The sequence below is a fragment of the Alosa sapidissima genome, chromosome 15 (assembly GCF_018492685.1).
Source record: "Alosa sapidissima isolate fAloSap1 chromosome 15, fAloSap1.pri, whole genome shotgun sequence".
Taxonomy (NCBI): domain Eukaryota; kingdom Metazoa; phylum Chordata; class Actinopteri; order Clupeiformes; family Clupeidae; genus Alosa; species Alosa sapidissima.
Window position 1 is genome coordinate 25,622,523 of NC_055971.1, and position 13,871 is coordinate 25,636,393.

General features: G+C 42.7%; 1 protein-coding gene across 4 annotated transcripts in view; it reads left to right on the forward strand.

Annotated features, from left to right (window-relative positions):
• Positions 1-6,707: 6,707 nt before the first annotated feature.
• mlf1 (myeloid leukemia factor 1) overlaps positions 6,708-13,871 on the forward strand; it is a 16,556-nt gene continuing 9,392 nt past the window's right edge. Inside the window, exons 1-3 of one of the 4 annotated variants that reach the window (XM_042064226.1) lie at positions 6,711-6,938; positions 8,042-8,050; positions 8,253-8,412. In XM_042064226.1, the coding sequence (XP_041920160.1) occupies positions 6,892-6,938; positions 8,042-8,050; positions 8,253-8,412 (216 nt within the window). In that variant the 5' untranslated portion in view covers positions 6,711-6,891. Of the gene's footprint in view, positions 6,939-8,041; positions 8,051-8,252; positions 8,413-13,871 lie in introns of all 4 variants that reach the window. The other 3 variants (XM_042064228.1, XM_042064227.1, XM_042064229.1) reach the window with 3 other exon arrangements.

A 13,871-nucleotide genomic window follows, 5' to 3' on the forward strand; every position in this document is an offset into this window, starting at 1 on the left:
CTCTTGAGTAGTCCTTTTTTGCCATGCATTCATTATTGTATAATCTGTCTATGCTGGTCAAGGCAGAAACTGCATATGGACCCCCCCCCCCCCCACACACACACACACACACACACACACACACACACACACACACACACATACACACACACCCAGCTGGGGCATGTCATGTCCATTTGAGTTCTATTTGCAGTGTGCTCCGGGTCATGAGTTATAAGTAGTCCTCTGAGTATGGGGGCCAGGCACACACATACACACACAAACACAAATGTCAGCAGGGCTAAGGCATTATTTTTGGGAAGGCTGCATCATACCTGAAAAAGCATGGCTCTTTAACACTGTTAATTTGTGAAATGTGTGTCAGTGCTTTTTTTAGGTCCTCACCCTGCAGCGTGCCGCTGACTTCAGCAGGGCCAGAACCTTAGAGCACAGAAGTTGCCAGAACTGAACCGCATCATGGCCAGATCTGCCTCCGTGTCGGCTGTGTAACAGGCTAGCTGTTCTCTATTTCTGCGCCTCGGATAGCAGTTACTGTATGTGCGAGTGTTTTAAATGCTACCGAGCTTGTCTATCAGAGAAACACACCAGCATGCGGTCGCTGTCATCCGGAGCTGGGCTTGCCTCTGAACAGATGGTGCCTCTTACAGCAGGCGGACATATGCTGGCAGTTGGACGGCTGGTTTGCCATGGTAGTCTGCTGGCTAGGAGTGATTCCCAGTGGAGGAGTGTCACTGCAATTAAATACAAGATGTTTATTTTGTGATGCAAAGTGGACATGAATAAGCAACGTTTTTTTTAGCAACACAAAAGGCCACAGTGTTGACATTTGGCTAGACATGGGGTAGTAATAATATAATAATAGTGTGTATGTTCTTTAGTATCCCATGGATGTCCTATAACAGCAACTCGATTTCTGTGCGCTGCAAAGTGCCAATATTGGCAGTGAGTGGAATGCGTGGCCCACTAGTGGATAGATAACACGCAACACAACTGCACATGGTGCGTCTAGATAACTAGTCTAGGTCCTGGGTAAGGGTAATTTGAATGCACTTCATTTAGCGGAGAATATCTGAACTGTTATAGACTAATATGACCCCATTGAACAATGTTGGATGTGTGCCAAAATCTCTACCCGGGATGAAAGTCCTGAAAATGACCACAGCAGATGACACTATTATCACACTACAGGTGAATGGGACTTTTTTCCCCTTTATAGATATCCCCATACATTTCTACCAGATTAATCTTCATATTAAGAGAAATACTTTTTGTATTACACTTTGCCTAAAAAATAAAATAAAATATGCAAATGAGGCAATATCTCATTAAATATGCGTAGGCCTACATGTAAACCCTTGAAGCTACAGATTTTCTGAGGTGATCACAATGTTTACAATGACCATGTAGTTAGTGTATGTGTATGAATTCTGGTTTGATATTTTTAATTGTGTTTTGTGCTGTATTGAATGGAAAATTAATTGTATACAAACAAGGGATGCATAAGTGGGGTCAAAAATGACCCCAGCGGTTGTTTTTTTGCAATATCTTGGTCATTTTTGCTAATGACCAAGCAGAGAGACAAATTGCTTACTATACTTTCAGGAAGTCAGTTGCAGGTAACTTGCATGAGTGTAAGTGTGCAAACTCATGGATATGTGTGTGTGGTTGTGTGTGTATGAATACTGTACCGGAGAATGTTTGGGGAGATTTATGGAGCTTTTAACTAGTACATAACAGTGATTTTGATTATTTCCTATGATAATTTGTATTAACATAACTTCATATCTGTAAAATATTGATTTTCATTCTGCAATGGTACAGTGTTGCCTGGGGGCAAAAACTAAGTTTATATCCAACCTTGCTATTATCATTGGAACGTTAAAGTGAAAAATACAAAACAACAGGTGAAATGTTCCCTGTGTTGCAAGGTAAAACTCACTTTCACAACAGAGTCCAGGTATGGGGATGATGATCAGACCTCATTCAGTGATAGGATTTTTACAACTATAGCCTCCCTTGTATTTGCAGTACTTGCAACAACGGATACCAGCTACCCGACAGGGACACCCATTCTTGTGTGCACTTGCCACACGAGCAGGGATCCACACTTGCCACACGAGCAGGGATCTGGTAAACCTTCAGGTTTTGAGATTACAATCTCAGGGACTAATAAACTGCCCTTTCTTACAAAACCATAAGCATCTGCATTAACCCATTTCACCCCATCGACCGAAAAAAAAAAAAATTTACTTATAAGCCTCTAAAACTAACTGGGGAATATCCCAATACTCTTTCAGTAAATATTGAAACAATAGTGTTTCCATGAAATGTGTGCAGTGTCAAATGTTTTGAGTAAATTGTCACATGACCAGAGCTGTTTACTTCCTGGTTGCACCTTGAGAAGAGGATGACGGCCTCACCGCTCCCAAATAAAAGGTTTTTAAAGTATGTTAAAATAAACATAGGACAAATATTTGTTGTACACATGGTCTTTAAGGTGTCTAGTTATGATATATACATTTATAATTATTCAAATGTCTTTGGTGTGTTTGCAGAATGAGTAAACATGTTAACGGTCACAATAGTGACCGGTGGGATAGAATGTTGTATCTAGATGCACACATACTTCTACACCTACAAACACACACACATACACATACTCATACATACACACATACAGAGACATACATACACACACTCACACACAGATACACACAGATACACACACATGCACATACACACACACACACATATTCACACACACAGGCATACACACACACTCACACAGATACACATACACACAGACATACACACTCACACATACACACACACAAATACACACACACCCACACAGATATACACACTCAGACATACACACTCACATACACACTCACACAGATACACATACACACTGACATACAGTACACACTCACACATACACACACACACACACAGATATACACTCATATACACACTCAGACATACACACTCACACACACAAATACACACACACACACACACAGATATACACTCACACACATACATATACACACTCAGACACACACACACAGACATACACACTCACAGACACAAACACACACAGACATACACACTCAAGGGGACTTCACATTGCACGTGACATGCACTTTGCCTGCTGCTCTCACACACCCACCTGCAGGTACACACACACATACTGTACATATATATATATGTGTGTGTATGTGTGAGTGTGTATGTCTGTGTGTGTGTCTGAGTGTATATATCTGTGTGTGTGAGTGTATATCTGTGTGTGTGTGTGTGTGTGAGTGTGTATATATGTGTGTGTGTGTGAGTGTGTATGTCTGTGTGTGTGTTTGTGTCTGTGTGTTGTTTATTTACCAGGAGCTTCGGCAACACGCACGCACAGACATACACATTCAGGGTTCTATTTTAACGAGCCGATGCTCCTGGTAAATAAACAATGTTTACATATTTTTCATATTTATTATTGCATTGGTCTCAGTGTTCATATCAGTTTGAAAAGTCCTACCTTTATTTTAACAAAAAAACAATTTGGCAACCTTTAATTGAGTATATGCATATTATCCCACCCCGTAATAAAACTCACCTTTTCATCTACTTTTCTACATTTTAAAAAATATATAATTATTGATTACTTCAAAGGGTTGCTAATAACACATGATTTGCATATTTGCATGTCTGGGAAAAATGTGGGCTTAAATGGGTTAAGATCAAGGTGGTGTCTGTAAATGTTGTTTGGACCCAAAGCTGCTGTTGAATAGGTTATTTGTATATGCTTTCTTGCATTAGTTGAGGTGCAAGCGACCCTCTCAAAGTCCAAAGGGCATTACTATCGAACAACAATGCACAGGTCGTCAAATGTCTCCATGTCCGTTGATGGTTTGAGACATTTGACCAAGAATGTTTCTGCTATTTGTGTTGCATTCTGTTAGCTGTGGACAGTGGACATTGAGAATCAGAAAAGAGTTGTCTTCGTGCGTGTTGTAGGCTAGATTTGCGTGAGTTCTTTCTATCTGCTTACTTTTGTGAGTTGCGACCACCTAGGCTATGTTATAGACGTTCTATGAGGTATCAGTGTTTAGCTGTGTCACAAAACAATAAGCTTTGTCAGACTACTTTTAAAATGATATTCAGGGCTATATACATTTTAAACATTCGGGGCTGAAGACCCGACAAAGCCTTGCGTTAATTCTTCAGGTGGGAAGTGTCAGGAATTTTCATACGAGAGACGCTCTCATTTGTGGTTAGTAGGCCTATATGAAGTAGAGAATTGACAGCAACATATCCAATCACATTATGAGAGATGCTGAATTTAACATAAACTGCGATGTTTGATTTTAAATGAATGTAAATTTAGCCGGGACTGTAAGCTGTCACACGTGGGTGCTCGATGTTTTCAGTGGGTGCCCGAGAGACGGAGCACCCACGGTATCGGCGCCTATGACAAGCGTATCTCGCGGTTGCATCCATTACAAACAAACATGCAATGTGAACGTCTGGGATTGGGAAGAGCACTAAATGCTCTACTGAATAAGCACGAAGTCAAACCTTTAAATGAAAAACACTCTTTAATAATCAAAAAAATAAACCGCTAATGAAGTAAATTTGTGACCATCAAAAATCGTTTATCGCCTGTAACTCCGTGATAACAGGACGTAACAGGAAGGCATTTGGCTGAGCAACGGAGGTTAATATGCTCTATATTTTGTCCAAATGATGTCTGTCTGTCATCGTTGCACTCGGAGAAAACCAGAATGTTTAATTTGTCCTGCGTTTCTTCTACGGCTGCAAACGGGATTCACTCGCAGTTAACCAAATATTTCTTTATTAGGGCAGGGCAGGCATATTTCTGGCTATTAAATTATTTCTAAACCAGTCTGCTAAAGTTTGTAGTGAAGTCTGTGTAGGGTTTTTCAGGCTCCATTTCTTTTTACGAGACACCCTGCTCACTTGAGCCATCTACCGGTTGTTTGGGTTGTTGCAGCGTCACACTGAGAAAATACAAATTAGTCGCGTGATACCGCGTGATCCCACGCGCGGACCGCGAGTGAAGCTGGCCAAGTCGAAGCACTGCCCACTGTAGTTTGTGGATAGTGTTCAGAGCCGCAAGTTTGGTTGATTTTTTGCTGGTTGTATCGCACCCAGTCAGCCCATTTAGTGCTTGGAGACACTGTGTGAGCTCGTATCTGTTCTTTGTGAGGAATAACTTCATGACATAGGGACAAATAAAGTGCTTTGAATTTAATTGAATTGAAGACATTGTAACTTCATGAACTTGTGTGAGACAATCTGGTGACGACATTTTCCCCATTTTGCAAAAAAACTAAACAAAAACACTAGCAGCTAGCTAGCTACAATACACACCAAATTAAAGGAACCGTATGTAAGAAAAATATTTCAATTAATCATAAAATGGCCCTGATATGTCACTAGACATTAAGAAATCATGTTAATTTCAAATACTTATATCACTGACAACAGTAGTCCGGCCAGGATATTGTCATTTAAAAAGTGAAGTTGCAGCCCTCAACTGATGTTGATGTTGTGTTTTGTCATGTCATGTTGTGTTTTGGCCTGATGCGCCACCCTCCACCTATCTACTAATCACGAAGTCAGTAGTGTTTCGCCATCAGGGTTGGCAACCTCGAGTCAGGGGGGAGGGGGAGGGGATACACCGCTCTTCCGTTTTGAAAGTGATTGCAGTACCAGTTTTGGCCACAATCTTACATATGGTTCCTTTAAATATAAAACTGATACAAATTAATTATAATTATTTAAATACACAAAACTACAACTCATGATAATGATACGTAAGAAGACACATGCCAACACAAAGAATAAAGAGTAGATTTCCTTACTGTTCTTGATCTCACAAGTCATCTTGCTTTACAGCCATGTGCTCTGCTATGACCTTAGGTCACTATGGCTGCCAAGTAAACTTTTGTTGGAGAAAAAAAGTTGTAGGTGATGGCGTGATGACAGCAATATTTAGAACAGGTAGAAAATGTAAGCTTTTAAAGTTTAGGTTAATAAATAACTGGCAATTCATGTATGTCATTAGTTGTATGTAGCCTAATAGGTTGACTGTTTTTTAGCCATTTTCTTTATATCAAATCAGAATGCTTACACTCTTCTAAGACCTTATAATTATGGTCACTGTGAACATTGTGATCACCTCAGAAAATCTGTAGCTTCAAGGGTTTACATGTAGGCCTACGCATATTTAATGAGATATTGCCTCATTTGCATATTTTATTTTATTTATATTATATATAAAGTGTAATACAAAAAGTATTTCTCTTAGGCCTAATATGAAGATTAATCTGGTAGAAATGTATGGGGATATCTATAAAGGGGGAAAAAAGTCCCATTGTGAGAAAATTGTCATCTGTTGTGGTCATTTTCAGCACTTTCGTCCCGGGTAGAGTTTTTGGCACACATCCCACGTTGTTCAATGGGGTCATATTAGTATATAACAGTTGAGATATTCTCCGCTAAATGAAGTGCATACAAATCTTACGCAGGACCTCTACTACGTTGAACTGAATTCTAGTCTACGAATTTGCCAGAATAGAGTATAGAATTGTCTGGAATAGCTAGCGTTTCTATGGCAGCCAGCACGACACAACCACGCAATGACAACACAAACTCAGCTTGGGTAAAAGCCATGAATAGCTAGCCAATCAGAGAGCCACAACAAGGTCATATGGCCGATAGGCGTCCCACTTGGCATTCTATTGTTTAGTTTCATAGTAACTGCCCAAGCGTCGCAGAAAGGAGTTGACCAGGGCAGGCAGAGGAGCCAGTTTGGGAATACCAATTTGTGTACATATTTTTCTATTCAATTTTTGCCCATTACAATCTGTGGAGATGTTTAACAGTCTTCTAAGGGAATTCGACGAGGATCCATTCTTTGCGTAAGTGATCTTATTCATATTTTATTCTGAAAAATGAAATGTAGACCGGCTCTTTCTGAGACTGCAATCTACCGACCCGCTTATCTGTTATGAAGTTTGAATGTCGCCACATTTAACTTAGTTGTTCCGAAGTTTGTTGAAACACGTAACAAACTCTTTTTTCATGTTTCTCGTGATCATCATAAACTAGAACGTTAACATATAGCCTATAATAATAGTTCCTAATTCTGGATTTCCCTCTAGCAATGCGTCAATTTACCTATGGAAAATAGTCAACCCAGTCATAGGTTAGATGCTACCTCCTATAAATGTTCGGTGGAAACGATCTTATTTAGTTGCAATATTTAGCTCTATGAATTTTACACTATTAGCCTACGCCTATATTAAACTTGAGTGACTTATAAATGAGTCTTTAATTATGCCTATAGACTGCGGAACAGTGTATCAGGCTGTTGGTTTCAACATGTTGCCGACTCTAATAATCATAGTGGTAGCAAGACCAAATCTAGCAGTAAAGCTCGTTACTTAGTCATAAATCCTTTCGCAGTGAGTATTTAGAGCTCCGTTTAAGTGAGCGCTGATAATTGACAGATTCCGCGTGTGCGTGTCAAATGCTACTTTTGCGCCCCGTGCGCTCTTTCCGATTCCGAATAGATTTGCTTATGACTGCATGACTGATAAGGTGATAAAATATAACTCGCTAATTTTCTAATGCTTATGAGAGAATCTTATTCTTATACTGCCCAGGCGGTCACTGTGAAAATTATGAATGGAACCGATCTGGGCAGTCACTGACATATAAACCATTAGATAAAAAAGCAGTAAAAGAAATGCCCATATTGCAGATGAATTCATAAAATAATAATACATATCATAATTACAGTAATAGACCCTACCTAAGGACAAAATTATGAAAATGTTAAAAAAAAATCTGCCGCAAACAAATGAACTAACTAGACAAATGCTGACTTCTTACATCTTGTTCTGTCCTTGCTTTGCCATTAAATAATTGTTTTATTGAATGCTTGTAGGAATTGAATCATGTTATTTGTTTAGACCTTTCTCTTTCTTTGTCCCCCTTTTTCTTTCTTTCTTTCTTTTAGCTCAGCAAGGTAAGCTGACCTCTCCCACCTCCTAAGTTTGTGTTAATTCTTCTCTCTATCATACATACAAACACACTGCTGAATTTGCCTCTTTCTCTCTCTTTCTCTCTCTCTCTGACTCACTCACTCACTCACTCACTCACTCACACACAAACACAGAGACTAGGCTAGTCATTCATTACTCTTCTGCGACTCTCTCTCTTCTCCGCAGTGATCCGTTCCAGGCGCACAGTGAGCGCGTGCGACAGATGATGCGCAGCTTCTCCGACCCGTTCGGCCACGGCCTGATGCCCAGTCTGACTGACGGGAGAGGCCGCGTCCAGACGCAGACGCAGCCCAACGGAGCTCTGCAGGAGAACCAGAACCCCAGGGTCAGTCATGCTCAACGCTCTCACTCTCACTCACCCGTCTCTCACTCGGACGTACTCAATGCTTACCTTCAGCCATCATCTATGGCCTGTCAGTCATGCACATCTCTCTCACTGGGACGTACGCAATGCTTACATTCAGCCATTATCTACTCATGGCTTGCCAGTCATGCACAACTCTCTCACTCGGACGTACTCAATGCTTACATTCAGCCATTATCTACTCATGGTCAGTCAGTCACTCTTAACTCTCTCACTCTCACTGACCCTCTCAGTGCTCAGTCAGCTAAGCATGGTCGGTCTGGGTGGACTAAGACAATGCAGATGAAGTGCCTTGTCCAACACTCAAAAACAATTGGTTCTTCAGAGCGATGCCATATGAGAACCTTTTGTGCTTCAAAGAACCGTCAAGGCGGAAGAACCATTTAAGAAAAGGTAACCTAACCTAGTCTTTCTGAAGAACCATTTCCAATGGGAACAACCTTTCACTTGATGTAAAGGTTTAACACAGAGTCATGGTGTTTTATGGAACCTATAGCAGAAACTTTCTAATGAGGAGGCTACACTCAAAAAATCCTCTGTAGAAATGCATGAGGTTAGTTCGTAACGCCAATATGGCAGTAGCCTTTACACATATCCCGCCCTTTTAATGCATTTCTCCCTATTCACTTGAATAGGAAAATAGCTAGGTAGGTGCCAAGTGGGGGGAGTTGCCTAAAAGGACTTTGCCAATAGTGAGGAAAAGAACCATTTAAGCACCTTAGTTTTTTAGAGTGAAGGGCACAGTGCACAGTCGCAAGTGACTATACCAGCATTTGATTAGGCAGACCCATTAGACCACTAAGCTACATGCTCAGCTTCCACTCTGACTTACTCTTTGAAGTTCGCAAATCACAAAATTCATCCCCCATGAATCTACATGTATGAACTGCACGTCTGTCAACAGCTTGGAGGAGGTTGCATTCCGTGTAGATAGAGTAATTCACGCTTCAGTCGCGCAGTTAGGAGTTGTAGATTGTACACACATCGGTGGAATAAACCTTTGGCTCGTTTTGTGAGATTGTGGATGGGTGGAATGGCATCGACCTTAGTGCTGAATTGGGACTGACAGACGTTGGCCACTGTTGCCCCCCCCCAAAGTGTGTCACATCCTAGAGAGGGCCGTACTGTAATTACACACCTGTCCGCTGCCAGAGAGAGATTACTGATTCTCCTCAGGGCTTTGAGATAGTGTCCAGATGCTCCTCATTCACTGATTCACCTACAAACACACACACACACACACACACACACAAACACACACACACACACACACACACACACACACACACACACACACACACACACATACTCGCACACACACACACACAAACACATATACTTGCACACACACACACACACACACACACACACACACACACATATACTCACACACACACACACACACACCTGTGGTTGTACAGCAGTTCCAGCAGCCTTGTGACTGACCCACATACTGTCTCAGTATGGTTGATGAGTGAGGACAGTGAAACACATGTGCCCCCCACCCCCCACCCCACACTATCCAGTACAGCTTGATTACACATCCAGAGCCTAAAAATAAACAAATAAATAAAGTAGCCATGGCAATAACAAACAAACAAACACACACAGACACACACACACAGAAGTTTACTGAGGTCGAGATGGAAAGCTGCCATGCTTGTGTAACTTGATCTCATCCACGGACTGTGAGTTTGGGGGGTTGGGTCTGAGGGTTGGTGTGTATGTGTGTGTGTGTGTGTGTGTGTGTGTGTGTGTGTCTCTGCATTGGGTTGGGGGGGGGGGGGGGGGGGGGCACCTGCTTGCCGTTGAGCGTGCTAACTTTAGCTGTGAGCTGGAGGTATTTATAGAGATGCCAGCCAGCATTGTTCTACTGACACAGTGCTTTTCCAGCCAGGCAGAGCCAGTAAGCGTGTCCTCCAGGGGCTCACTGGGCCTTGGCCTGGCCCTGCGTGTGTTGACCGGCGCTCAATCTGAGGGGAGGCAAAGGTCTCTCGCTGATCCGATTCACCTAAAGCCTCTGGTCAGGACCTGGAAGGTTCTAGCCTTGACAGCCTGAAGTCACACAGTGTTCTCCAGTGAATCCCTCTACTGAGTGGAAGCTGAACATGAACTGTGTGCTGGTGCTTTGCAGCGTCTAAAGGCCTACTTACATCACGTAGACATCTGTCTATTGTTGCAGATAGCATTCCACTGGAATCAGTTGGCTGGACATGAGAGAGAGCGGAACTCCGCAGCTTTCTAAGGATTGGCTAGTTTAGAGTCGCTCTCCAGGCAGGAGTCGATCTTGAACACTACACAGTCAGTGTGAGGTCTGACTTTACTGGTTATGGACATGTTGAAATATGACTGGTTAAACTCTGAATAACGCACACAATATGCGTTTTAAAGTGTCTTTGTGTCTTTCAGACTGCAATGAAATAACGTATAGTAGCCAGGATTTTATAAAAGTATAATGAGGTACATTATTTGACCGCAGAGTGTGTAGAAAAGCATAATAGATAATAAATGAACGTGACTGAATTATTCTGTGTTTAGAGCTCAATTACTGCAGTGTGCTTCAGCACCCCAATGACTGTTGTACTGTAACTGTTTAAAGTGCAGACAGAAGTCTCTCGCCCCAGCCCTTAATAATCAGGCCCTAGACTCTAGAATAAGTGGCCTGTAGACTGTAGAATAACTACACTGTAGAATTACTGTAGACCGTAGAATAAGTGGCTTGTAGTCTGTAGAATAAGCGGCATGTAGACTGTAGAATTACTGTAAATTGTAGAATTACTGTAGACCCTAGAATAAGTGGCTTGTAGTCTGTAGAATTACTGTAAATTGTAGAATTACTGTAGTCTGTAGAATAAGTGGCTTGTAGTCTGCTGAATTCAGTAAGTGGCATGTAGAAGTCTGTAGAATTACTGTAGAATAACTGTAGACTGTAGAATAAGTGACATCCCACCACTGGCATTATGGGGCAGCCGTGGCCCACTGGTTAGCACTCTGGACGTGTAACCGGAGGGTTGCCGGTTCGAGCCCCGACCAGTGGGCCGCGGCTGAAGTGCCCTTGAGCAAGGCACCTAACCCCTCACTGCTCCCCGAGCGCCGCCGTTGTAGCAGGCAGCTCACTGCGCCGGGATTAGTGTGTGCTTCACCTGTTTGTGTTTCACTAATTCACCGATTGGGTTAAATGCAGAGACCAAATTTCCCTCACGGGATCAAAAAAGTATATATACTCTACTATACATGTAGCCTCTAGAACACCACTGACAGGTGGGACACTGCGTCCACTAAATAAGCCCTGCTCCAGTAGCCAAGCTCAGCCGCATCCAAAAGTGTTGTCCTAAATATCACCATGAGCGCTGACCTCTCCTTTCATGTTAGTGCTGGCCGGCGAGTAAATCAAAGTCATCCATATCACAGCCAGGCCTCCTGATGACCTGTGTGTGTGTGTCTGTGTGTGTATATCTGTGTGTGTGTCTGTTTGTGTGTGTATATCTGTGTGTGTGTGTGTGTGTCACTCAGGTTATTTAACCGCTCTATCTGCAGAGGCTGAGAATCCAGACTCTATGGAGAAACACTGCTTGTCTGTATCTGTAATGCCGTATGACCAATCAGAACAGATTCAAACAAGTCTTTAGTATTGTCCTCACAGTCATACCCCATTGTATGACCCAGTCAGTGTACTTGTAGAATACATTTTAGTGTGATCTGGTAAATGTACTTATGGAAGAATAACTGTGATTCACTTGGTGGCACTTGGTTAAATTCAGTGATTCAGTGGAATGTCGTTGTTAAGCAGCTAGGCGATATCTTTCCACAGAGCAGGGTACACTGATCTGTGAAGAGAACCGCATTCAGACCCATTACCTGATCAAGTGGATAGAACTTGAGGCTTGGTATGTGACAACTCAGACCAGTTTCCAGTTTTCTTGGTAAATTTGAGCAAACACTGTTCATTTGCTATGGCCTGTGTTGGAGATGGTGTTTCGGAGTGGAATAGGCACACGCTCATTCACACATTTGTTAAGAGCAGCAATGGCTTTGCTGAGTAGGTGACCTTCTCAGACTGCTGTCCAGTTGATTCCAGCACGCTAGCTGTTTTTTCCCACAGACACAAAGACACAAGCACAACTCTGAGCTCTCTGGAACACATATAGACAACACGACACACATGAGAGTCAGGAAAAGTGACCGATGCCTGTTCTCCTCATCGGGAACGCGAAAACAAAACCTGACACCCTTCTTGGATGTCTCCAGGCAGGTCCAGAAGCGCGCTCAGGCCGACAGGACTGCTTGCGGAGGAAGCATGTTAGCGATGACAGCCACGTGGCTATAAGTGAGATCTTCTTCATACTGCAGGTTTCCTTCAAGCCTGTTTCAGGTGTAGCCAATGCAAGGCATTCAAGAACACCACGGAAGTACAGATCCATGTTACATAGAAACACACACTCCCTTAACTGACCATGGTTCAGCCACTGAAGACATAGCACCACCCAACCAAACACATCCTTTCTCTCTCTCTCTCTTTCTCTCTCAATCACACACACACACACACACACACACACACACACACACACACACACACACACAGCCTGGCTGACCTAAAGACGGTGCCCAGTGGCCAGTCCTGGCTTGCTAAACATAGTCCCTGTAGACCTCCCACCGTCCATGTCTTTACATGGATGTTCTCTGTGTATCTATCTGTCTATCTGTGTCTATCTCTCTCTCTATCTCTCTCTCTATCTATTTATCTATCTATCTATCTATCTATCTCTGCCCTCTCCCTCACCCTCCCCTGTCTGTCCATGTCTTTACATGGATATTCTCTATCTATCTATCTCTGTCTCTCTCTATCTATCTCTCTGTGTCTATCTCTCTCCCTCTCTCTCTCCCTCTCTATCTATCTATTCCTGCCCTGTCTGTCCTCTTTCTGAGCTATCTTTGCTGTCTGTTCTCTCACATGTCCATCTGTCTCACCTCATCTCTCTTTCCCCCTTCTTTTTCTCATATGTCTCTCTCTCTCTTTCTCTAATGGTGTCTCTTTCCCTCTACTCAATGGCTGTGTTCTGTGTGTGTTTGTTCTCTCTCTCTCTCTCTCTCTCTCTCTCTCTCCCTCTCTCTCTCTCTCTCTCTCTCTCTCTCTCTCTCTGTTTCACACTTATCCCTGGTAATTACTTCCATCAGATGCCATGCAGTTTTGCTGGCAGTGTCCAGAGCCCTATCCTCCTTCCGTTTGCTGACCTGTGTTAGTCAGCCCATAGTCCAGTCGGTCATCGGAGGAGGCGGAGCACTGCTGCAGGACAGAGAGGTGCAGGGTCTTTGGGTACGGGCTGACTTCTCCTCCAACACCAACAGGCCGTTTCCCCATACAGTGTTTCCCACAGAATTGAATTCTATTTGTGGTGCTAGGTTTGCAGAATTAAGTTGAA